A 25,175-nucleotide genomic window follows, 5' to 3' on the forward strand; every position below is an offset into this window, starting at 1 on the left:
CCCTGGCTATGCAAATTAAATGTAACTATTTTTCTGAAAGGCTTTAGATTTAGACCCGCAGAAGGTTTTAAACAGATGATTAACTGCATGGAGTATTTACAGAATACATTTTATTATCTCAACGGTAGTTCCTTAAACAGGCTGATTCTTACAATATGTAGCATGGAATAGGAAACAAAAGGAATTCCGACTTAGAAAAAGTCTTCAAAGCTTTCTTTTGATATGCATATTACACTATAGGAAAATAAGGCAAGAGTTACATTTTCATGAGTTGTTTCACTGGCATGAATTCCATTCATAGCTTCACAGTGCCAGACTAAGAACTGTAGCTTGGGACAGCTGAAATTTCCCTTTAGGACAAAATAGTTGATGATAAAACGCTTTCCTCAAATTTAGTTACCTGGTGTACTCACCTGGAAGTGGTTTATGAGGAGGCAACTTTGGATTACTGCTTGGAGTATGAACACTACATATCTTAATGAAACCAGCCATTAACATGATCAAGGCAATTCCCATGAGCAACACTGCCCACCAATAAGCCTAAAAACATTAAAAAAAATTATTTTGAAGGGGCTGGCACACACGTACAAGAGACAGTGAATAGGGCTTTCCTTTGCCTTTTAAAAGTCATCAAAAAGCTGTTCTAAAACATCACATAGAAGACCATAACATTTTAAAGAAAAATGTCCCCAAAGTTCTTACACAAAAACCCCAAACCCTTCAGAACCATTCTATTATCAGCGAGTATTTCACAAAAGATACACTACAACAGAGCTATATAAGCCTAAAACAATCAACAGCTTACACAAAATTGACTATGCAGCTCTATAACAGTGTTTCACTGTTGCTCTCCTCCCAGTCTATTATTAGGGAAGCGTCACCTAGTGCAATAAAAATAAGAAATGCTAGAGATCAATATATTTAGTTCCTTAAAAGAAATCAGAGCATTGAAATATGAAGAGTTAAAACTGGAAAACCCAGTAAATTAAAAAAGTGAACGTTAACACCAAAACAGATGGTGGAGTGAAAACAGGTATTAACACAAAATATTTACTTGTTTGTTTGTTTCTATTCCCTTCAATCTAACTTATTTGCTTCACTCAAGGTGCTGATAGAAAAAATAGCAAAGCAAGGCCTGATTATAGTTTGAAGAATGCTGAAGTACTGCGTATATGCAGCAACGCTTACCAACTGTGAATAGCGATCAACAAGAAAATTTTATATTAGACTGTAAGATAAAGAAAATACTTACCACAATCCATTCCGCAATATTTTCATATAGCTCCGGATTAAAAATTGCTTTCTTTAATCTAGCTAGAGGGCCATCAGCATCTACTAGCCGACACCTCATAAACACATCACAGTAGCCTTTGAAATCGTTACAAGGAGATCCAGGTTGCAAAGTAATATTGTCACGACCAAAGTATTTCTCCCACTGGTTAGAGCCTGTACTTGCACAGGTACTTGGGTCCACTGAAAAGTGAATACAAATTAGATTAATTAAATCATTATTGTATTAAAACATATGTGCATGAATACCTTGGTGTTCAATTGTTAAAAATGCTTTTGAAAATTTTCAAGTTTATATTAATCTGTAAAAACCAAAAATATATAGTTTCCTACAAAATACAATGCAGTTTAAGTATGAACAAAATCACAGTACACTCTCAAGTTAACAAAAAAATAAAATTTAAACAAGGTGAGAAGATTCCTCAGATACCTACTGCTATATTTATGCTTACAATTCAGACAAATCTTACTTTTTCTCATGCAGCAGACATGACACAATTCTCTATCGTCCTTGCCATCTGAACTAGCACACGTGCATTCCTCCAAGCCATGCTTCTCACAGATAGAGCCAGCACATTGCTATTGGAGACAAAAGTACGAGAACACAAAAATCAATTTCACTTTTAAGCACACTGATATTAGGAAAGATATTAATTTTTAATAGCTGAAAGCATAATCATAGGTCTAAAGATACTTCTCAAAAATAATAGCTTGAATTTCTTCTAAAGTTCATAAAGCACAAAATTGATTACAATTATTTAATTGCAGTGTTTAGGATTATTTGATAATTATTTTAAAGGTGATCTACCCTACCCTATTTTATTTTGTAATGCTGTATCTTCTTTTAGGGCCTCAGACTACCCTGTGAATCACTCACATCCCTGCAATTCACTCTGAAACATGACTACTCCAAGCTGTGGTTAGGAAAATAGATAAAAAGCATGTCTTCAAAAGTATCTTACCTCAGAAAATAATAAAAATTAATGGCAGGAAAGATTCTGTATTTAATTCCACTGTCGGAGGACCCTTCACATTCAAATAAATAAACAAATCGGTGTATTTATAATCTTGTTTCAAAATCAAGTAACTATATAAAGACAATTTATCTTTAAGATGATTCTAAATTAGATGAAAAATTATTACAAGTAGTATCATTTGATTAAAACCCTGGACTGCGGAAAACAGAGACTTACAGCAACACAAGTTACAGCTTTAAGAGGATGACTTTTGTTTGTTTCTGCTTACAAGTAAACATAGGTCAATTTATAAGAGACTTCCCATTAATATTTCATGGCAACTGCCATCGACTCTTTAATCAGGAAACTAATGGCAGTTCAGAGTAATTCTATATGCTTGCACATCTATGTTACATGCACAAGGGCAGAGCAACTGTATATTTTCATTAAACCAAATTTAACATGTATTTTTAGCATATCTGATTTTCTAAGGCAACTTGACCAAGACTGAAGAAAAATAAAAAGATGGAACTAGGAAACACTTTCATATTCCTGATTTTTACAAAAAACTTTAAATGTAACTTTCTCAAATAGTAAAGCTAGCTTGATGTTTGTTACCTGCTCCTTCATATTTGGTGTACCTTCACAATTATTTTGATTGAAACCATTACATCAAACATTTTTATTGAAAAAGAGATTAATCTTACACTCTTCTCCATTAAGTATTGAAACCGTATCACTTCATAATACAGTGCCTTGCAATAAACTGCAGTTGCGTATGACTGTACCAAACCATACCCCATTTATGCAAACTTGCGTGTGCCTGTTGCAATCCGTGAAGTTGGGCTTGGGCTCAGAGGCTGGGCAGAGCGCACTGACACCATTGCACATCCCTTCTCGCGCGCAGTCAGAGTCATTCCGACACTTATCAGTCTTCATTTTGAAGGTACACACTGGTGTACAGCAGGGGCCTTGGCTGGGGCTGGAAACACACAGAAATCATGGGCAGAAAGAAAAAGCATGAACGATTCCAGAAGAACTATTCATCCTGAAACCTACTCAAATGCTCAACATATTTCTGATTTGTGCTAAGTAAAACGTGAATTGAAAAGATTGAAAAGAATTTTTTCCGTCCCTAAACGTAACAAGAGGTTACTGCGTTGAATACAGATTTCTTAGTCATTGTGGTAACTAATTAAACTATTTGCATTATTTTAGAAAAACAGTACAAGCACGTTTCAAATTATAAAAAATAACAGCATTTCAAAGTTTGTATATATAAAAAATTCAATTAGCAAGTTGGCAAAATTAATTCAAGAACAACCAATTAGTTTGATAACATTGGTTTCAACGTAATAAATAAGTCAAGATTTATCTGTCACAGATTAACAACCATAACAATGTTTTTCTCCTTTCTGTAGCCATACCATTTACATTGTTTGAATAAACAAGAAAAGGGATGGAGAGGGGTCAGATCTTGTATCAGAAATCACAGTCAGCACACAACCAAATGTTGGGGGAAGGAAAGATTTGCCAAAGAAGCCCTACAGCTTCAGTGGTTCCCTCAAAACAGCCGGGCTCCTTTCTGTCACAGACATCAAAGCACCTGAGCCCCTTATGCTAGGTCCACCCATCTCTCCCACCCGTCTATCCAGTGAAACAGCAGGGGACAATCACTTCTCTTTCTGAAGCTGTGTTTGAGTACATACGCTGTTACAAGCGGCAGCAGAATGACGGTTATAAAACATAGATAAGTCCTTGATTAAACCTAAGCCTCCCAAGTTCTCATCTCCCATTATTGTGTATCTGCACACTACTCACAGTGTGCTCCTTGGCATTTAGTGGACATCAGAAGACAGCACAGATCTTCTGCAGGTCAGGATCTCTCTATTTTAAAACTATTGCATGCTAAGAAAAGTTACTCTTATGTCACACATGAAAAAAGATTAAGAAGCATGTAAAGCAGCTGGAGAGATACCATAGTTTTTCTAAAATGTATTTTAATGCGTTATTTATGTGATCCATTCCCACACTTGGATTTGCTTTATGTGTCTTTGGAAACCTCTTTGTACAGGAAAATGTTCAATCTTAATAGAGAGGAAAAAAAAGGAATCCTAAACCAAAAATAATGCCACAATTCATACTTCAGACTGTTCCAGCAAGGCGTAAAGCTAAATTGCAGCCATCTGAACACAAGAGAGCAAAGAAAGGGGGCAGCAGTGGCACCTGTGTACTCAGAAGGAAATGGCTTCTCATCACAGGTGCAACATAAAATCTAAGAAACCAATTACAAAACAAGACAATGTAAGGCCTTTATTTTGGCAGAAATAAGAAGTTGCAAGGTGAAAAAACACCACCAAAACAAAAGATATGCAAAATTATTGCAACTATGAATTCACAGGTCCTTCTAGGATGGCCACGCTGTCAAGTAAGTTTTAACAAGATGCTACTTTTACCTCCACTCCCAGGATGACAAAGATCATTTTTAGGGCAGGAAAGTTTAATTAGAACAAGAACTGTATACATTGTATTAAAAAGTTGAGATGGTTTAGGCTTAAAAATAATAGTAATTTTCTCTTCATCTTTGGTTAAGAGTCTAACCAGATGTTAGATTTCTGTCTGCCTCTACAGAGGAACAAAAGCTCACACTTTTCGTGTGAAAAAAATCCACTTAAGTTTTCAAATGAGGTTAAAATTTAACATGTGTCTTAAGTGACAGAACTAAAAGACAGAAGCTGACTTACTTCACTGTAAGTCTTATGATCTTTAAAAGTTCCTTTTATAAATCACTGTGTACACAACACTGCCAAGATACAAGGTGACTTTAAAACATAGTTTAATTTAATTTATAAAACAAGCATTTAAAAAAATAAAAATCAATTATATCCTTCAGTCATCTTCCAACTAGTTAGGCAATGCTGTAGAAATGGCACTAGGATAGGATCCAGTTTCATAATATCCTCCATTATCTATCGGGCGTTAATACTTCCCTGTACCTACTGTAAAACCAGCATCGTGATCACGTTTTTCCTGAATCATACAGTTTTTGCAAGACTTCTGCACAACACATTTCTGATAAAGATAACAGAATTTCAACACATTTGTCTGCATGGAGCATTAAGATATGTTAGCATCGATACAATCCAGTACCGTATTATATTTTTTCAAAAGCCAGAGAGCAGTCATTCAAGAGAAAGGAAGCTACAATTAGCACCAAGAATTATATAGCATAATTGTGCTTATGAACTTCTCACTCACTCTTATAAGGCATTTTAAACAAAATAAATACTTTAAGAATAATGCGGGTAAACAGACTGAGATTCTAAAATATCTATGATAGCTACCAATAATTCCCAAAAATGGAATTGTACTGTAACAGACATGCAGACATACCTGCAGGCTTTCCCTGGTTTTAACTTGCATTTTTTATCTTCCGGTTGGTTTGCATCGTAACAGCATTCGTCTTTACACTGGTCACTGTATCCACAATCACACTGTTCTCCTTGTTCAACCAGTCCATTACCACAGATGGGCTGACCAGACTCTGAAAAATGCCAGTATAGTTATGTACAAAGCAGTACAAAGAACATGCAAACACACTTATAAATGTTAACATTGACTTGCAACAGCACCCGGCTAATCACGACTAAAAATGACTGGTTGAGATGGACTTCAGACTGGAGCTGAATTCAACTCGCATTATTTGCTTGCCACCCAGCTTAGTCATTCCTATAATTCATAAAACTTTAAGCCTTGGAGTAAAAGGTTTCTGCAGATAACAGTGGGAGTTTCTTGTATGGATAGGAGTTCCAAAGTGATAAGAGGAAGTTTTCTGCTAAGCCTCCAAGGGAGCAGCATCCTTTCTTATGTTTGTCCTCCTATAACAGAATCTGAGCACCTTAAAGCAAAAGCTCGTAGTACCAGGGTGAACTACTACACTAAACCCCAAACATACTCGCTGCACGGTCTCATAAGATTTCTGAGAGCTCACACATCACGGACTCCAGAAAGAAAACTCCTGCAAAACCCCCTTCCCCCACCCCCCGCCTTTTTTTTTTTTTTTTAATGTTTAAATAAAATTTCCTGTATTTTGATTTGTGCTCCTTACCTCTTGTCCTTTATCTGGCCATGACCAAAAACAGTCTGGCCCTGTTTCCTTTATTCCCTCCCACAAGAGCCCCCCCCTCTTCAGCCTTCCCTTCTCCAGCCTAAAGTCTCAGCTCTCCCAGCTTCTCCTTATATGTCAGATGCCTCAATCCCTTAATAACCTTTGTGGCCCTTTGCTAGACTCGCTCCAGCACGTCCATGTCTTTCCTGCACTGGGGAGCCCAGAACTTGACACAGTACTCCAGATATCAAATTCAATTATTTACTTACAGAATCTTTCAGTTGATTAAAAAAAAGAGAGATAAATAAAAAAGTAGAATAAAAATTAATAAAATAGATTTCTAATTAAGCACAGTAGTAACAGCTTTGCCATTCTGCTTTCAGGATGACTAAATACATACCAACAAAACAATTATTTCTCTTTTTCTCAAGAACTTGGCTGATATTTCGAATGCTACAGATAGAGAACTTGTTGTTGTTAAGTTTGTCCCCAGATGTAGCTCTTGCATACATGATGTAATTGCCATTTTCTTTCTGTCCCAAGTTCTTGGACTCTCCTGGAGTGCACTCCATTCCTGAATCATGCTGCAAAACAAGTATTTGAAAACTATTTCTATCAAGACAAATTCTCTAATTTCTTGCTATCTTTATATACATGTGCAAAAATAACCGAATTTGGTAATCTTAACACAGTGAGAACAAAAGGTTCATGAGAACAAAACACCATCTTATACTCTAAAGTTCCTTAGAAATACTAAAAGCATACAGGAAACAAAGGTTTGTTTTGGGTTTTTTTATTTAGCTTGTTTGTTCTTTTTTTCCCCAGACAACAGTAGCAAGTGTTTAATTTCTTAAGTTTCAGCTTATTTGCATTGTTGGTAATGTATACCCCAAGTATGTGACTTGTAATGAATACTGACTCAGAAAAGTTGCTGTCTCCTAAAAAGAGTGGCTTTACGACCACAAAAGGGTAATGAGTATTCTGTGGAATACAAGCAGGAGGAGTTAACCGAAATAGCAGTCCACGCTTTTTGCTTGGTGCAAAGAGACCTTCAGGACAGAGTAGAAGCTCGTTTCTGTCAGCCAACTCCATCTACACAATATCCAGCATGTGGAATGGAATGCATTGCAGGTTGGCACACTAGCAATTAGCAGACAACATACTAAGTCATTAAATGCAAGAGAAACTCTAATGCCATTGTGATGCATGTAACTTTTCAGAAATAAAACCTCTGTCTCCAAAAGAAGTAGGTAAATTTTAAGATTTTCAACATAGGTGTGAGAACTATTTATTATAGTTTGGTAGAATTAAACATGTACTTTCATGTATTTCCCTGGATCAAGTGCAACTTGAGAGTAAAATTAAAAGAATAATCTTCCAGGCTGATGCAAAAGATGTTTCTTTCACTCAGTAGGACTGTTTTTTCAGTTCCATTGCTCGTATTTTCAGTTATATTTGGAAGGCTTGTTCCCACTCAGAGCAGCAGTATTAGGGATTCTCTCAAGGCATGTGAGGATAGCATTCACATGTGAACATCTGTTTTGGAAGAACTTGTCATTCCTGTCATATCTTGATTTCATTTTACTTCCAAGAGTAGAAAGCCTATATGCTTAAGTTCAAAAATAAAAATCCCAAACTAGAAAACTTTGTTCTCATCTCCAGCAAAAACAAAAGCCTCAAGCTTTCAGCTTGCCGCAAACAAACCATGTCCCTAAATGACTGGGAGACAATTTTGCCCTAAAATATTGTTCTTGGTATCTTAATCCTCCCCATAATTTTCTTAGGTAAACTTGCAAGTATAAGTAACTGAACACAAAAAAGAGCCAGTTCTATCTTCACTTATTAAATAAAGCATCATCTTAATCAATTTTGAGTTGATTCTTCCTCCTCCCTAGGATAAACTAAAACACATTTAAAAGATGTGTGTAACCCTAATCTTCAATAAAAATCAGGGAAGTTTTTAGGGAATAATAATATAGTCCCTTCATAAGGGACTGAACTAGTAGAAGTAAACAATTCAGAAAATCCACTGTTGCACCAGTGTTGTCAAATACTCATAAAAGGGGCTCAGTTCAGCAACCTGGTTTTTGTATACAATGCCCATGCACATATGCACATGCAGTCACAATCATTTTCCCTGGTTATAAGAAGCAAAAACTCCCTTCGCAAATCACACACTCCAAAACGGACTGAAAGTGAGTTAACAGATCAATAATAATACTCACAGGTGACCCAAAGTTGTGCCCAACCTCATGAGCAAAAGTAATGTGAGAAACCTTGGGAGGAACATGAGAGCCATAGTTCTGCACAGTGATGATTCCAGTGTTCAAAGACTTCTTCTTACCATCAGAATATAGTTTGCTCTTTTCACATATTCCACCAGAGCTCCCTGCGTTTAGACAAAAGTACAACAGTTAGTCATTTAAGAGAAGAACTACTGTGTTACTTTTCTACTGACATTTAGAACAAGAAACAGCTTGCCTCCTCAGTGGACGCTTATGGACTAAGAGTTCTTCTGTGTAATTAATATTATCCCAACTTTGAAAGTAGATTAGATTTATCCACACTAATGCTCTCGGCACTGAATAGATATATGCACACAAGAAGTTAGCTGGTTTAGAACAGCTATTAAGTAAGAGCTATTTTGGGCTTTCACTGCAGGGACAAGCCCTGATTCTACCCTACCTGGAGTACGAGACTAGCAGGGTGTGATGGCCAGTATAGGTAGCCTCAGTCTACAGCCCATCTGGATTTCACTGAGTGAAAAAAAACCAACCCAGTAAAGTCACAGGAGATCCCCTCTCATAGCAAAAGCATTTATGTAAAGTGCCTAAGATTAGCTATATATCCTTGTCAGCAAAAGTGACTCAGTCTTCCGCTGTACAAACCAAAGCTTAAAATGCTTTGATGTATGGGTTAATCAGACCCATATTTAAAAGGTCAACAATAAAGTGTATCACACTTACTGTTTGGAAAAGTCTCAAAATTGTGACTTTAATTTCACCAAATTTTTCCATAACTTGAACTTGTACTGAGGCATTATCAATGTTCTAAAATTAAGCTATTCTATTGCTAACATAAATGGTGTCTAAAAAACACTCTAAAGAAGCTTCCTCGCTTTCTGAAGCAAAATTTGATCTTAGTCAAACACCACATTTAACTTCTGTCAGCATGTGCGTTAAGGATGAAAAGCTCTCAAAGCAACTTAATTTTTCTCAATTAAATTTAGTTTTGGAAGAAGTGTTTATGGAATGCACATTCCAGTTCATCCTGTGCTTGCTCAGTCCATACACTAGACTAGTCATCACAGACCTAGCTGCTTATTTACAGAAGCCACCTGCATCTTATTTTTCCGGTGGTTCTTCCACAGTCACTAAGGTTAGTCCACACAGGTCCCTCTAGCATACTTACTACACTCATGGGTCCACTGCTCTGAAGAGTAATGTTTATTTGAGCATTTTAATCTCCTAAAAGTCTGAGACACTGTCATTCCACGATAGTTTTCCACATATCTCCAGTACTCTACAACCAACATGTGCCTTAGAGGGAAGTATAGCAGTAAAACTGAGTTTATAATCTATAGCTATATCCCATTACTTGAATTCTGTAAAAGCTCTTGGTAACGTTCTCATAAGTCTGCAGTTTCTTGCAAAGTCTCATAGAACCTTTTGTTCTTCGGCCTAAACAAGGGAAGACTGTTCCTCCTGAAGTTCTGATTTTGATTTCCGTGAAAGTTTACACAATTTGGAATTTGTGCTGCACTATAATTAAACAATTTGTGTTTACTTAAATTTAAAGACTAACAACTTTCAAATATATAATTTTATAAAACTAATGCACACTATAAGACTAATACATCCAGGACAAACGCCTCAAGATGCTGCACACATGAAGACCATTGTTTGATTTTTTTTACATCGAGAGACATACTTCAGACCCAAAATACACAACTAGGTTGAAACTAGTGAGAAGCAGTTCAAGAAGAGTCACACAATAATTATCCTGGTATCTCCCAGAACAAGATCTCACTGATTATACTTTACTTAAAAATAAATAAGAAATTGCTTCCAATACTACCTAGAAAACCTAAGGATTCTGCAGGGTAGTTCCACTACAAACTTCAAACTGCATAGCTGTAAGCTATGTGTATATATAGCAGAAACCCTTGTTTCTTCTGTCACTTTACTGGTCACTCATACCTGTCATAAAAAGCCATCCAAGTAATACCACCTTTGTCTGACAAAAGAAATACATTGCTCTTTATTGTTCACATCTTGCCCATCAGAAAGACAGCAAGACTAATTGAAGTGACACGATACACTGTTTATATTTAAAAGGCAATATAAAATCAAATTATACCTAACCAAAATTGTGAAAAGTTGGTTATGAGATTTTTGTATATTTGATGTCAGTTTAAGTAACATCCTTTCTACCTTTTTTCTTTGTACAGACCTACAATACTTGATCTCATGGCACTGAAGGTTTGGATGTAATTACCTGAAGGGGCTCCAACCCAAGCCAGACCAAGGACTCCATCATCAAAATCACGGTCTGTAAACACATAGGCCAAGCAATAATCGTCATGATTCTGTTCCGAGTTCAGTTCCAGAAACTTTTCCACACCAATGTTAGGAAATCTGAAGGGATTGGAGGAGTCCTTCTCATCTACAGTTGTGTTAATCTAAAAGTAAATTGAAACAAACTGTAAGACATGATTCATTTTCACTTGACTTCTAAATACCAGCTAAGAGGCTTACTGTTATCAATACCTTGTTTTGTTAAACAGTTAAGATTTAATGGCCTTGACAAATTACCACCCCAATATTTGGAAAACCAAGTTCTACAATAAGTAAAGAATTGCATTTGTGTAGTAAATCCCCACTCTCTTATTTCTTTCTTTTTCCTTTCTTTCCATCAGTACCCAAAAGTTTATATTTATCCTCTTAAATCATCACTTTTAGAAGGAACTTTCAACCTGGATAGCAATTATCTATTTTAATGTTAAAGCTCTTGGAGAGCAATACAGTCTATTTGCTGCACAGACAACACTGCAGAAACGTAAGAAGTTGATGCCTATAAAAATTGACTACAGCTTTGCAACAGAAGCAGTGGGCTTTTGAAAACAACCACTGAAACCAAACCAAATAAATGGGTTAGGGAACTATTTACTACATGAACATTTGTGTTACGAAATAACTAATAATAAACGGTTACAAGTGAACAGCAACAGGACTTTTGAAAAATACAGCCTCCAAGCAGTAACAGCAAAGCTAGAAGTATTTCCCATACAACTTACTCTTATTCGTTTCACCATGAAGCTGATGTTACGGATTCCTGAGAAATCTGTTGACTGGTAAATTGTGTCAATCGCTTTAACATGGCTGGATATCTGTCAAAAATGAAAAAATCTACAGTTCAAAGATCTTTGCACTACATTATAGCTAATCCTAAACAGCAACAACTGCAAGGCCTATACTTTTACATGTAAGATACTGTGTCATATAAACTCTAACAGGCCTTTTTAATCAAATGGTGATGGCAAATAATGCAAATAAATCACTACATAACCTACCACACGCATTGCCACCATGCCAGATAATAGCAAAGTATTTCGCCATTTGCTTTTTTTTTTATCAACTATTCAGATACCTGTTTGTGATATTCAATTCATTGGTACGACAAGATAGCACTGTAGTTAAAACTGTATTCAAAGCACTGTGTTTCTTTTCTTGAGAAAAAATTTACTTGTTAACAGCATAATTCTTTCGTTGCTGGTAGAACATAAGTGTGAAGAAATTGATCATTTACCTTTTCCAAGAGCACATAGAAATGCTAACTCATTGAAACACCGATTTTGAAGGCGACTTCAGAGCTTTGGAAAACGTTCCTCAAATTGAATTGCGTATATACAGTGTGATGAATAAATAGTAACAGTCAGATTTGCAAGTGGCAGTGAGACTTCAGACTTGAAGAGAAGCATGTTAACATGGCAATTATATTTTCAGCAAATGATCAGCAAAAAACCCCCAAAACTTTTTCCAGTTAATAGCATATTGACAAGTGAAAAGCATCCGCCTTTAGTTGTCACTGTTTTTTTAACCTTCCACTACATCTGACACTAGAGGGACAGAGCGCTTCGTCATTAGCTCACAGTGCTTTGAACTGAGAATTCAAATGGAAGGCGATGCAAATACTAACACAGTGGCTTGGCAGGCTGGCAAACAGAACAAAACTCTTCAGGAAGGAGTACTTTTCTGAGTAAGGATTGAGAAAAGTCAGACTGCAAGCCTTGCTCAGAGGTGCTAAACCAGCCATTATTAACTGAAAGATGCACAAGTGCCTAGGGATTTTGTCATGGATTTTAGTGAAATTAAAAAATCTCTTTCAATAATGTCAAGATCCCTGTAACAAATGAAACAAGACATTCTAATGTAAATAAGCAATAATATACACAATTAAATTACAGGAAATTTATCAGAAATACACAAGTAAAGTAAAAACAGACTGTTTAAAACAAAGGGATTGGAAATACCTGTGCAATTACGGCTTCCCTTGTTCCATAATGCTTGTAGAAGAGATGATCAGTCTGAATATACAGCTGACATGTATTTTTTTCAGCCTGAGTGGCACGCTTTTTTCTTAAAACCTGTGGACCATTGTCCTTAGGCTCTTCAAAAGGCTTCTACATATACACAGGAAATAAATATATTAATTTTGCAGATCTACATGCTGCACTAGATTACCTAAAAAAGTGGTAGCTTTTCTCAACATACTCCACTAATAGAAACAGATTTTCCTTTTTTTTCTTTAACGCACATGAATCTTCATGAATCTTGAATTAAACAAGTATGTTTATAGCCAGTTTTCAAGTATGCCATCTGTTTTTAATGGTATCTCAGTCAAACCCTCCCGTGCATTTCATTTTATATTACAAAAGGCAGGCAGTGTGAAATAGATTTTTTTCATTCATGTGATCCTTGAATTTTTTCTTTTCATAATCCTTTTCTAAGATGAACAAACAGTTTGTAGAGTGGAAAAAAAGCAGCGCTGTGGAACCTATGGACCCTCCCTAACACAGGTTATTTCACATTGCAGTGACCTTAGTCAGCTACCTGGGCAAACCAAAATACTGAAGCACTTCAGCACGGAACAAAAGGCACGCTAAACATGAAGGGAAAATAATGCTCATTAGTCAGAGCAGTACCTACTAATATGTTTACCTTATGGTATTCTCTGGTCAAAGGCCCACTCTCTCCATGAAGTTTTACAAGTACATTTTTGGGAAAGCATGTTATTGTTACCAACGTTGAATTGTGTAATACTGATGATAATTTCTGGAGTCACAATGTAAACTTTAAGTTGCCGATGATATTTAGCAAGCCATATTGTGTAGTTTTTTTGGTATATACTTAACTGACACCACAAAATTATGCCAAAACTTGAAACAAATTGGAATATAGCTAACACTAAGAGAAACTCAACAATTTGGAAAGCATTGAAAAAAAAATAAAATCCAATTTCATGACAAATGGTGCAAACTTGAAGGCAAAACACCTCCAGGGCTCTAAGGAGAGAAGCAAGTTCCTTCCAAAGACCACTTACCTCCTACTACATGCAACCTGTAGCATGCTGTAACCCCTTCAATCTTCCAATATTGCTAGTAAGACCCTCCTGTTCATATCACTTCATTTACCACTGAAAGCACTCAGATATTACAAGTGTGTTATATTAACATAACTTGAAAATCTGAAAGTATTACTCCTTAAGGACCAATATATTACTTAGTGATCACGGGATCTTGAAACTCTTCCTTCTCAACTGCAATAAAGTATATTCCTCATCTCAAGCTTGATTCCCTCATCCATCTAAAATTCCAATGGTTGAAAAATTTGACATCATATAGGATTCATTAAGACTATGAGCTAACACATCTATGCTGTAGAAGCAATGAGAAAAATAATTTAGAAACATCATTTTAATAAGAAACCTCTAGCAATAATTTGAGTACCTCACAATGTTGAGGGATGACTGACCAAAAGTAAGAGATGACATATGAGAAATAGGAAGTTATTAGACTAATTTCTAATCAATATAATCCATTAGCATGTGTTGTACCTCTGTTGTTGGTTCTTCTACACCAGTCATCTGGTACTTCTGCATTCTTTCAAATACTGAATGATCTGCACAACCTCCTTGTGGTCCGTATTTATGCGGATATTCTAAAACGAGGAAGGCCAGGTTGAGTTTTCAAATTCCAAGTACAAGTGGAAATATGGCTATATCACTGCAACCTACTCAGTTTGTGTCTAATATTGCTGATGTGGTTTGAGGGAAGCATTCTAATATTCAAGCTTTATGCAGCTGTCTTTATGTCATTAAGTATTTCTACTAAGACACAGTCTTGGTTTTACAAACAGAACAAAACTGACAATTGCTTCTTAACATTGTTTTCTTATGGACAGCAAAAGAAAATATGATGAGCAACATCTAACATAAGAACAAGAGGTATCATTTACACATCTGTACTGATTAGCCTGAACTAACAGCCGCCTTAAAAAAAAAAATGAACTCACAATGGAAAGTTTAATTAGAGTTCACATATACTGAAGACTGCTTGGATAAGAGAAAGGGTTTTTTATTCTATTGGTAAATTAAAACTAAGAAACCCTGCCGACATTCTTAGAGGATTCTATTACGTTATTCATCTTCCATGGAATTTTGGAAAAATTTTATATTAAGCAACTTCACTATTAATACATAAGAACTGAAACTCTAATGATCCTTGGTTTCCAACTCAACTCTACAATTCTAGAACTATGAGTTTGCCAGCAATTTTATTGACAAGGTGAAATGCATGATTTCCATTCTGGAAAGTAAACAATACAATTAAGGATAAGAGATCAGTGTGTGTATGTATATACACGTGTATAGATTTAAAACTTACAGAATTATAGATTACAAAATGTACAGATATATTTAAAACTTACAGGCAAAGTAAAACAAGACTGAAAAGAAACAGTTTCATGACGTCCTTACTATAGCTGACTGCAGTACTATCTGGGTACACACGAGTTAAACATGCTGGAGATCCAAACTAGCTGAGTGGGAATACCAAACAAGCGGCTGCTTACCAAGGGTCATTCTCACAATACTTGTCAATGTGGATCTCATTGCACATGTGAACCTTCTTCAGACACACGGCTCGGTTTTGACTACGAGTACCTATTTGTAAGCAACCTGTGCTTGCTGAAGCTTCCACTGGAGATGAGCAGTACTGAAGGGAAGAGGTCTTACCCCTTCAGTTTGTCTGCTGACTGAAGCTTATTATAAATTGGTGCCCCAGTAACAGAGAATGGAGTACAGTCTATGGGAGCCGCATGTGTAAATACTTAAGGAACCAGTTTCTGCAGGGCAAACCACAGTTTTACCATCATCTGAACCAGGTGCAGGTTTTGTCAGAAACATGTAAACTTTACCAAGGTTTATTGTTTTTTTTGGGAGTTGTTGGTGGGTTGGTTTTTTGTTTGTTTGGTGGGGGTTTTGGTTTGGTTGTTGCTTGGTGTCTTCTTTTTAAAGAAAAAAAAGTGTAAAGATACAGAATCACAGGGTAAATGGAGCAGACACATAGGAGTACATTTATAAAATCTAAGACCCAGCACCAAGGACCCAATGGCCACATTATATGCATTTCAGGGGGTTTCACCCTGGACTAGCTCTAGTCAGGTTCTGTGGAGTTAAAGCCTGTTAGCAGTTAGAGCAGAATAGTTGCACTCTTGGAGGATGCACGCTGGTACAGCTTCATCTGACAGTTGCTTTTAATTAGCTCTGATTCTCATACTTGTTTCCTGCAGTCATACTATATGATACTGCTAAACTATTTCACTATATGAACCCAACTTGCTTCTGATTTTCTCCCTGTATCATTAAGCTCTAAACTTTGTATTTCTATCATTAAAAGCTGGGTGGAAATTAAGCAGCAAACAATAATAAAAAAAAATCATATCCTTGGCACGCACAGCTGAAGTTGAGCTCTGAAAAACCCAAACCATTTAATATGACTTTATGTTCCAAAATACCCAAAGACCAGATTCAGTGGACCCACAGATAAACTTAAAAGGTCTGATCAAGAAGTAAAAGCAGTCTCCCAATCTTCATTCCTCTTAATCATGCATATTTACAAGTATTAAAAGAGGTCTGTTTAACACTTTTTAAAAAACTAGTTAATGACAAATGAAGCTAATTTAAACATGGGTAACATTTTTTCCAAATTGGGTCATTTTGCAGGTCCAAAATATTTTACTGCAATTGTAAACTTTGCTTAGTGGGAAAGAACAAGATTCAATAAACACTTTTTTTGGTAAAGAAAGTTTCAGCCTAAGAGTAATTGAAAGGTTACAGTTGGGTATAAAGTGTTATTCATTATCTCACTAGCTAATTAATTTTACATCCAGGTATTTAAAACTTATTTCCAGTCCAAATTTTAGAAAAGCTGATCCAATGTACTACAAAAATCACTTTTTCTTTGGTCAACTTTATACCCACTCTGTTTTGACTAGTTTCTGCCAATGGGATTATTAGCAAAACCTTGATATTGTGTGGGAGGTAATTTGTTTGGATTCTAATAAGGCTCTTAAAATTAAAAAGAAAAAAAAACTTTTAAGAGGTAACCACAATGAATGTGCAGTACTTCGGTTTCTGAAAAAAATCCTAGACTTCTGAAGGAACTGGTATTTTCCTTTCACTGTTTTACAGAAAGGTTCATGAATTGCTGTTATTAGAACCTTGTAGGTTTATTTAATCATTTCCAGCATATTAGTTTCCCACATTTCAATTTCTAACACCACACAAATACCACTTTTGAACTGCTGTCTCATCACATTTTTCCCAGTATGGTTAGCCCTAGCGCAGTGCCAGAAGAATGAAGACAGAGAATAAGACAACGAAGTGCTCTTACTGTAAGCACCTCACCCAAACTGATCAGCAATGTAGCAGAAACTGGCTTTGCTATAACCAGTATTAAACAAGAAGCCCCACTCACTGTTGGGGTCATCTGTACTTTTGGGGATTCTGCTTACCATCACTAGATTGGAGTTAAGAGCAAAGGATTATAGATATGCTCCTTCACTTAATCTCCACCACCCTTTTTTTTTTCCTCCCACCACAGTATTAAAAAAAAAATCTTCTGTATTTAATCTAACTGAAATTCTCATTACTCACTACCCAATTTCACACTGCCGACCACTTATCTCTGTGAAAAAAAGCACGTTACACAAGGACGGGAGGAAGGCACAATACTGCCTCCCCATCAGCACACTTCACCTGCATAAAACCATCCTCACTTTAGAGCAACTCCTGCAGCTGGTAACTGCAGGAATCCACAGAAATTAACTGGAAACATGACTGCACAGCATATTTTGCACCATATTTTTCTGCTATCACCACAACTTCTATTCATACTCTGCAGCATTACAACAATTGACAGAATGGTACTAGAAATAAATGCTCTCAGTGCATTACACAAAATAAGCAGTCTTTTCCTCTGCTTCTTGTTTCCCAAAGAGGTTAGGAAATCCCTTAATATATTTTTCAATATTAACTGCCTGGAATCCAAACAAACATTTCTCACTTCAAAAGTAATAATCTAGTAAGAAACACTTTAAAGGCATGACAGTTGAAATTATAAAGAATTTAAACAGTCTGCAACAGAAAAGACAAATCCCCGCCCAGAGAGATATGAATGCACCTTGCTGAACACAGGAGGCAGGTGATACAAGACAGTTCACTTAGGAACCCTGTCCAGCTCACAGGGAAAGCTGCCTACAAAGCTTTCTTTTGCTATATAGTAAACAATAATAATAAACCTAAAAAACCAAAACCCCTTTGTCATTTCATACTTTCTGACAACAATATCTTACTCTAACTAGATGGCAGATCATTATTAACGATATACACAACTACGGATGCTCAAAATAAGAATTTTTATCCTTTTAAAAAAGGCACTAGCTACCACAAAGAGATTCCCGATCACATTAATTTTTTCCTTCTACTTGTCAGTAACTAGTATGATCTGTTAAGCGTTTAGGTTAACCACTTAACGGATACCGGATTTAGGCATCTGGGGCAATGATATGGCACCAAACTTCCATTAAAAATGATGAAAATTCAGTTCTTCAACAGCCATAGAGATTTGTCCAATACTAGCAAAAGCAACAGTGTTAGAATAAAGTTCAAATTTAAGCAGATAGAAAAAAAATCCTTATTACAGATTTCATTCTAAGCAGTCTGTCACACTGCGCTCCCATGACAACCACCAAGTAGACCTCCATTATTAAACCAACCACCACAGAATGAAAAAAAAAAGACACCAAGTTCTCACTAATAATACACAGTTTGCAATGGTCAGTTCATTCAGCAGATGGGGCTTTACAAAATACTTTACTTTCTGTTTTCAGTTGTACTGTTCTTCCAAGACCATAAAGACACCTAAATGACCACGTTCATTTTCCTGAAGGTCTGAACAGGATTTTCCTGTCTACTGTTGATCTGAGGAAATGCCGATTTCATATTTTACAGTATGAACTCAGGGATACATTTTAAACATACACGATTTAAATAAAGTAAATATAGCTCCAGTGAAATCCTAATCCCTAAAGAAAAATTCCCAAAATGAAAATAGCAATTTGCATCTTTCTGGCACTAAATTATAAAACAGTTTGACCAAGACTGGTTTAGAAACTAAAATCATTCAACTTGTGTTTCGAGTCATGAATAGAGGGCTGCCTTCCACTGGTCACCACATCCACTGTAACAGACAAAAGCTGCCTTATGAAGTTGACAATATAATCCCCATTTACAAGAAAACTTTTGTTTAACTACTGAATAAGAACTCATTGAGATGCTAATCATATGTTGCATTGTGATTTCTGAAAAGCACTAAAAAGCATATTGTTTCAAAAGGCTGAAACATGGGTGACCAAAAAATATCCCAAATTAAAGCAAAGACAACTTCTTCGCCCATTCTCTCCTTAGAAATGTGAGCATTTTTGTTGCTTTTGTCCTATGTAAGATACTAGTGGTTTGCCTCTATTTCACAAGAGTCGGCTTTAGATTACAGCAATAACTACAGATCTGCATGCTTGTTTTTATTTTTAAAGCTACTGTAAAGCTTAGCTTTTTAGTTGCTGGGTTTTTTGGAGCTGCAGTTCAATGCAAAAATAGCTCTCATGAAAGGCAAAAAAATTTCATCCTCAAAAGCACGATTCAGAAAGTGATAGAAGCAGTTGTATACTTCAGATATTTCAGACCACAGAAATGCTGGAGGCACCTAGGATACCAATGACAAAAGCTGAAGGACACAATGAGAATGCACGCACGTCAGAGTGCGCTGACAGCAGCCAAGAGCAGCGGCACATTTTCAGGGTGCTGCTGAGAGGGAGCTCCGGCACGGGCTGTTTTCAGCCACGCCGAGCAGGCAGCAGCATCCACTCACTCGGCGATTTGGAAGCTGTATTGTGCTGCTGCTTTAATGTGGCTCTCCGAAATAGATTTAGACAATCCCTTCTGATAATCTGATTTTGTTTCTAACTGATGGTAATGATGCACTAGATTCAAGAGAAAAACAGCATAAGCCAACATACCATCACCTGCATAATTAAAAAAAAATCATATCCTGCTCCTATTCACTTATAAGACATTAATATGAACGAATTTAATCATTAGCTTTTTTCAGCTCTCAAGCAATCCGTTTACTCCTCCAACAGAGATCACTTCTACAAAACAGCAATACTAATTTTCATAAAATCAAAATATCTGCTTCTTTAAGGTACAGTTCTATTTCTGTCATTAGTCGGTAACACTGAAGAGTATTTTTAGTCACCCACTATTTACAGCATAAGGAACTGGGACATGAGACAACCTTCTTGCTTGTCTTGCCCTTTGGAAACTGGGCAAATCACTTTACTGCCTTATGGCCCTTTACTTCCCTCCTTTTCTACAACAGAGTTAATAAAACCCTTTGTAAAGCAGACAGTAACTTCTATACAGAACGTGCTAGGGAAGCAGTAGTCCAGTACTTCCACCATCATGCAGTGGTTTGAACTGCTCGGTGAGACCTATAAAACATACCAAAGAATGTAGAAGTACATTCAAATTATTTACAGAAAAGTTGTTATAAAAGTCATATCTTGCAGTTTCATACCAGGCTTTTGTAATTTTTTTATTATTTTTCCCCGCTACTCTTCTGTTAGAGCAGCAAACCCTGTAATACCCCAAGAGCAGCTAGCAAGGCAAACTGCCTTCTTAGGCTTTCACCTGCAACGCTCTGCTGAGCTGAAAATTCAACACGCGCTCCAAATTTTCTTTGAGAATCAAAAGCACTATATGAAATGCTATCCTATAAAGTTACTTTATTCTCAAATATGGGTCTTGTACACACCAGGAAGATATAGGTTTAGTCAGTCAGAAAACAAGTGTAACTCACAATGTACATAAAATTCAAAAACTGCATTCATTCAGAAGCTCTTTAAAATGATGCAGCTTCTATTTGATTTTAGGTTAGTAATCATATTTACAGAATGGAGTAACAGGAAGAACAAACATATCTGCTAGCTCACAGCATTTTTAACATACTCAAAGACAGTACACATACTGCCACTGAATGTAAAATACAGCTGTATTTCAGAAGCTTTATTCAATTAGAAAAAATAAAATTTGCTGAGTTTTTAGCAGAGAAAGATCATTTCATTGTATTCATACAAGAGAAGTAACCAGAGAGAGTATTACACAATAACCCGGTGTCTTTCACTGGCTTACAGCACAGAGAAAATGATAATATATAAAGCCAAATGACAGCCAGAGATTTTCCTCATCTATCTTCCTATTTTTGATATTTCTTTTCACAATACAGTCTCATTATGATGTATTTTGAAAATTATTTCTACACGTATCATCATAAGAATGGTTCAAGTCACGTCTAGTGATCTAAGTCAAAACTCCTCATCCAATTCCAAATGAGATTTCAAACTCAAGTCTTCTAGTATTTGTACGATGCCTGACAGGACAAATTTTTCAGTGAAGTTTAGTTTAATTTGAGTTTGATTGAAGACTGAGTTCTACATAAAGTTAGCTTGCAACACACAACTTGTTAGCTTCAATAAGCAAAAAGTAATCTTAAAGTGACTCTCTGCCAATATCTACTTGGAAGGATTGAAACTTGGAACCCCAACTTTATTGCAGGATTTCTGGCGTTCAGCATAAAGTTACTTAAGCATTAAATAAAACTGATTTTTACTATATCTGAAGACTGTACACAAAAAGGCAGGTATAGAGTGCAGGAGAACTCTGATGCATCAGAGTTCTGAAGATGTAAAAGTACTCCATGGTACTTTCTCATCCCTCTGGGCATTTACTACTCAAGCCAGACATCTGGGGCTGTACTCTTCAAATCCAACTAGTATTCTCTGTACACTTCCATCAGCCACTGTGTAAAATGGGACATATTGGGTGCCACCACATCTTCTAAAGAGGTCTCTGAAGGATCTGTGACCGACGCATGCAGGGGAAGCTTTTATTTCCCACAAGTACCACCTTCACTAGATGTAGGTAAACACTTAGTGACTTGAACTTTAATTATCCTTTATTTTCCAGATCACAGGGAAGAACAATCAGTATAGAGCACTTTAAGAATGCATTTTTCAAAAGAAACATGTATCCATTGAGTAGAAAACTCACTGCTTATACACTTAAGCCTGACTGCTAAGGATTTCTTAAAATGGCAGTATAAGAAAGACCCACTTTGGTTTGCCATAAATCTCTTTCACACCACAACTGTGTATGAATCAGTTTAGGACAGCGTGACTCATAGTCGCACGCAAGCGAAAGTCTCATTGGATGCTTACAAATGGCTTACAGTTTTTGACATTTAATAAAAAAATAAAAATACTTAATCTGTAGCACAAAATAGAAGTACTCACTGATATCATCTTCATGATAAATGACAGAGTGGAACGGTAGAGTTCTGTCCTTAATATATCTCTCTGCTGGCTCAATATAAAAGGTCCCACTATGAGTTTGGATGAATCCTTCAAATTTTCCATCAATAACAGACCCATGGGTAAGACTTCCATGCTCACCTGTTAAGAGAAAAAGTGCATTAGGTTTTTTTATACCTTTCTAAAAGCCTTCAGTCCTGTGAAAACTTCAAGCATACGCACTACCCAAGGTGTTAAGCAGACAATGCTAAAGCATGATATGTGCATAATTAACCCCGATTGTGCATCAGTATCTAACTGCTAAAAAACTATATGAATTACACAGTAGTAAGATTCTGGGTAACGACAGTAAGCCATTCTTGCAGAAAGTTTGTTTCTGAATTTTTAAGACTAAGATTATTCAACAGTAAGACATACAGGTACCCCAAAATCATAGTTACTAAGCTCAATAGCTTCCTAATCAGGTGCATAAATGACGTGTTTAAAAAAAAAATGTAATGAAGAATTCAACTCCCTATTTTAAAGCTGTCACACATACAGCATGTAATCCGTTATCCAAGTCCTGTCCTTACACATCTGTTCATGCAGTTGAAAAAAATAAATAATACATCAGAGTGTATACTGAACTTTGACAGCTTTCAAAGAACGATTTCCCTGTATTCAAGAAATCCATTTTTCTCTTCAAGCATAAACCTCTTAAAACTGTTGCTAGGTTTAAATGTGGGATGGAGTGAACTTGTACCTGAAACAGTCACAATCTGGAAAAGTAAAACTGTCAAAGTTTAATCATTGACAGCTACAACATACAGCAGCCCCAACAGGCATTTTCCATAAAAATGATGAAAGATTACTAAAAGAATGTTCATACATTCCTCCACTGAGGAGGATTTGGAATCACTCTGTCAAATTATCAGAACTGTACTCATTCTTATCATTAACTAGCACTAATTACTAATTAACAGTTATCAAGAATTTTATAAAGCTCATACACAGTACTGAAATTTGGAGAAAGTATCTTGAAGATATGCGATACAACTCTTGAAAGAGAATACTAAAGAGTAAAAACAGGCTTTGCAGAACACTAATTTCAAAACATTCATAAGCAATCCCAGATTTACTTCAGACTATATTCTACTAGAATGTGCATTAGTATCCTGAATTTATAAACCATGTGTCTTTGGAAATTTCAGAGTACTTGGAAGGAAGACTCTTGACCTGAATGGAAATCAAGAACCAACAACAAAACAGTTTATTTACTCAATTCTAACTTCATTCATGATCTTCACGACAAGTACCAACTTGGGTTGGAGGAGAAAGATAATTAAGAGAATTAAAAAAACCCCATAGAGTAAGCCCAGTGAGTAGATTCATGTGGATCCTTTAATCTCATCCCTCAGCAATAAGGAAAGAACAAAATGCTTTTCTGAAATAATTTCACAAAATAAGAAAAAAAACCAACACATCAAAAGACCCCACACACCTTAAAAGCTCTCTGACCTACTTAAGTCAACTGGTAAATTGGTCTACTAGATGCATATAAAGTGTAAGCATGTATATTTCTTTTCGTGGTGTAAAACAGTCACTTCAAGACTGTAAGACATTACTAACAGATCTTCAGAACCAAACAGACTGTATGAGAGGGACAGAGTAAATCTTAATCCTTCTCTTCTTTTCATCTGCTTTTAATTCCTTAATTCTCCTTCCTTTTTGATCAATTTTATCTTTTGCATTTCTATTTTGTATACTGAAATCGGGTATGTTACTTGATTCTCCTTCCTTTTTGATCAATTTTATCTTTTGCATTTCTATTTTGTATACTGAAATCGGGTATATTACCCTTAATGATGGTAGCTCTATATTCCTTAAATTTCTTTAAGCTAAGAACAGTACCTGATTTTTTTAATGCAGACAGCTTTCTGCTTTTTTTTTTTTAAATGCATCAGACTTCTATGAAGAGTATGTTCATAAACCGAGTTCAACTTCCAAGTTCTATGGATATGAAAATTACTAGGTAAAATACTCATTTAAGTGTGACTCTTATGAGAATAAAAGCAGAAGGAGTTTAAATGCATTTAGATGCATTATTAAAGTTTAATAATGAAGATAACCTAATCATACAGATATTCATTTTCTGCACATACTATTAAAAAAACCCTCCTTACATTGACTGCCCTTTAATCCATTTTAAGGTGCTGTACTTACCATAAATGTGTCCAGTGTAAATATGGGAGGTATCATAATCAATTACTTGGTTTGATATTTCTACTTTAAAGTCATCACTAAAAAGAGATGTATCTCTCTTCATTCGAAGGTTGAAGTGTCTAAAGCGAATAAAACAAGATAGTAAATTGGCTTTGAGCTTCAATTACAAGAGCACTAAGCAAAGTACTTCTAACCAACATTTTCATACAAATGATTTGCAGACTCTAAAATTTATCTTGTACAATAAAAACAGACAAAAATGTTTTTATTGTACAAGAATTAGACCATAGCCTAGAAGGATTTTCTTAAGCAAGATTAGTCAGTAGCTTTTGATACAAGTAACTAAATTTACAAGATTTAAACCAGAAAGCAGGGTTAGACTTAAATGCATCAATCTAAAATGCTGACTTTGACTATACACTTGTTTCCATTCCTCCAGAAGACACAGATGTAGCTTACGGGAAAAAGCAACTATTTCACTTCACAGCACTGTGAAGCAGAAGAGATAAGAACAACTATCAGCTTATTTTACTTTCATTGCCAACATTTAAGTAATGTAAATGAAATGTAGGTGAGCTAATTACTGTTTCAACTGAAACTCAAAAAACAAGATGGGCAACAACATTTAAT

At 35.9% G+C, this 25,175-nt stretch overlaps 1 protein-coding gene across 1 annotated transcript in view; it reads right to left on the minus strand.

Moving 5' to 3' along the window:
• ADAM10 (ADAM metallopeptidase domain 10) overlaps positions 1 to 25,175 on the minus strand; it is a 52,823-nt gene that overhangs the window by 2,339 nt on the left and 25,309 nt on the right. The window contains exons 3-15 of the mRNA XM_074599783.1: positions 24,546 to 24,664; positions 22,326 to 22,484; positions 14,470 to 14,573; positions 12,887 to 13,036; positions 11,651 to 11,743; positions 10,852 to 11,035; positions 8,580 to 8,743; positions 6,755 to 6,938; positions 5,640 to 5,790; positions 3,045 to 3,228; positions 1,761 to 1,869; positions 1,253 to 1,473; positions 414 to 540 (exon numbers count right to left, since the gene is read on the minus strand). Of these exons, the coding sequence (XP_074455884.1) occupies positions 414 to 540; positions 1,253 to 1,473; positions 1,761 to 1,869; positions 3,045 to 3,228; positions 5,640 to 5,790; positions 6,755 to 6,938; positions 8,580 to 8,743; positions 10,852 to 11,035; positions 11,651 to 11,743; positions 12,887 to 13,036; positions 14,470 to 14,573; positions 22,326 to 22,484; positions 24,546 to 24,664 (1,949 nt within the window). The remainder of the gene's footprint in view (positions 1 to 413; positions 541 to 1,252; positions 1,474 to 1,760; positions 1,870 to 3,044; positions 3,229 to 5,639; positions 5,791 to 6,754; positions 6,939 to 8,579; positions 8,744 to 10,851; positions 11,036 to 11,650; positions 11,744 to 12,886; positions 13,037 to 14,469; positions 14,574 to 22,325; positions 22,485 to 24,545; positions 24,665 to 25,175) is intronic.

Source organism: Larus michahellis, chromosome 9, assembly GCF_964199755.1.
Source record: "Larus michahellis chromosome 9, bLarMic1.1, whole genome shotgun sequence".
In the NCBI taxonomy this organism is placed as follows: Eukaryota; Metazoa; Chordata; class Aves; order Charadriiformes; family Laridae; genus Larus; species Larus michahellis.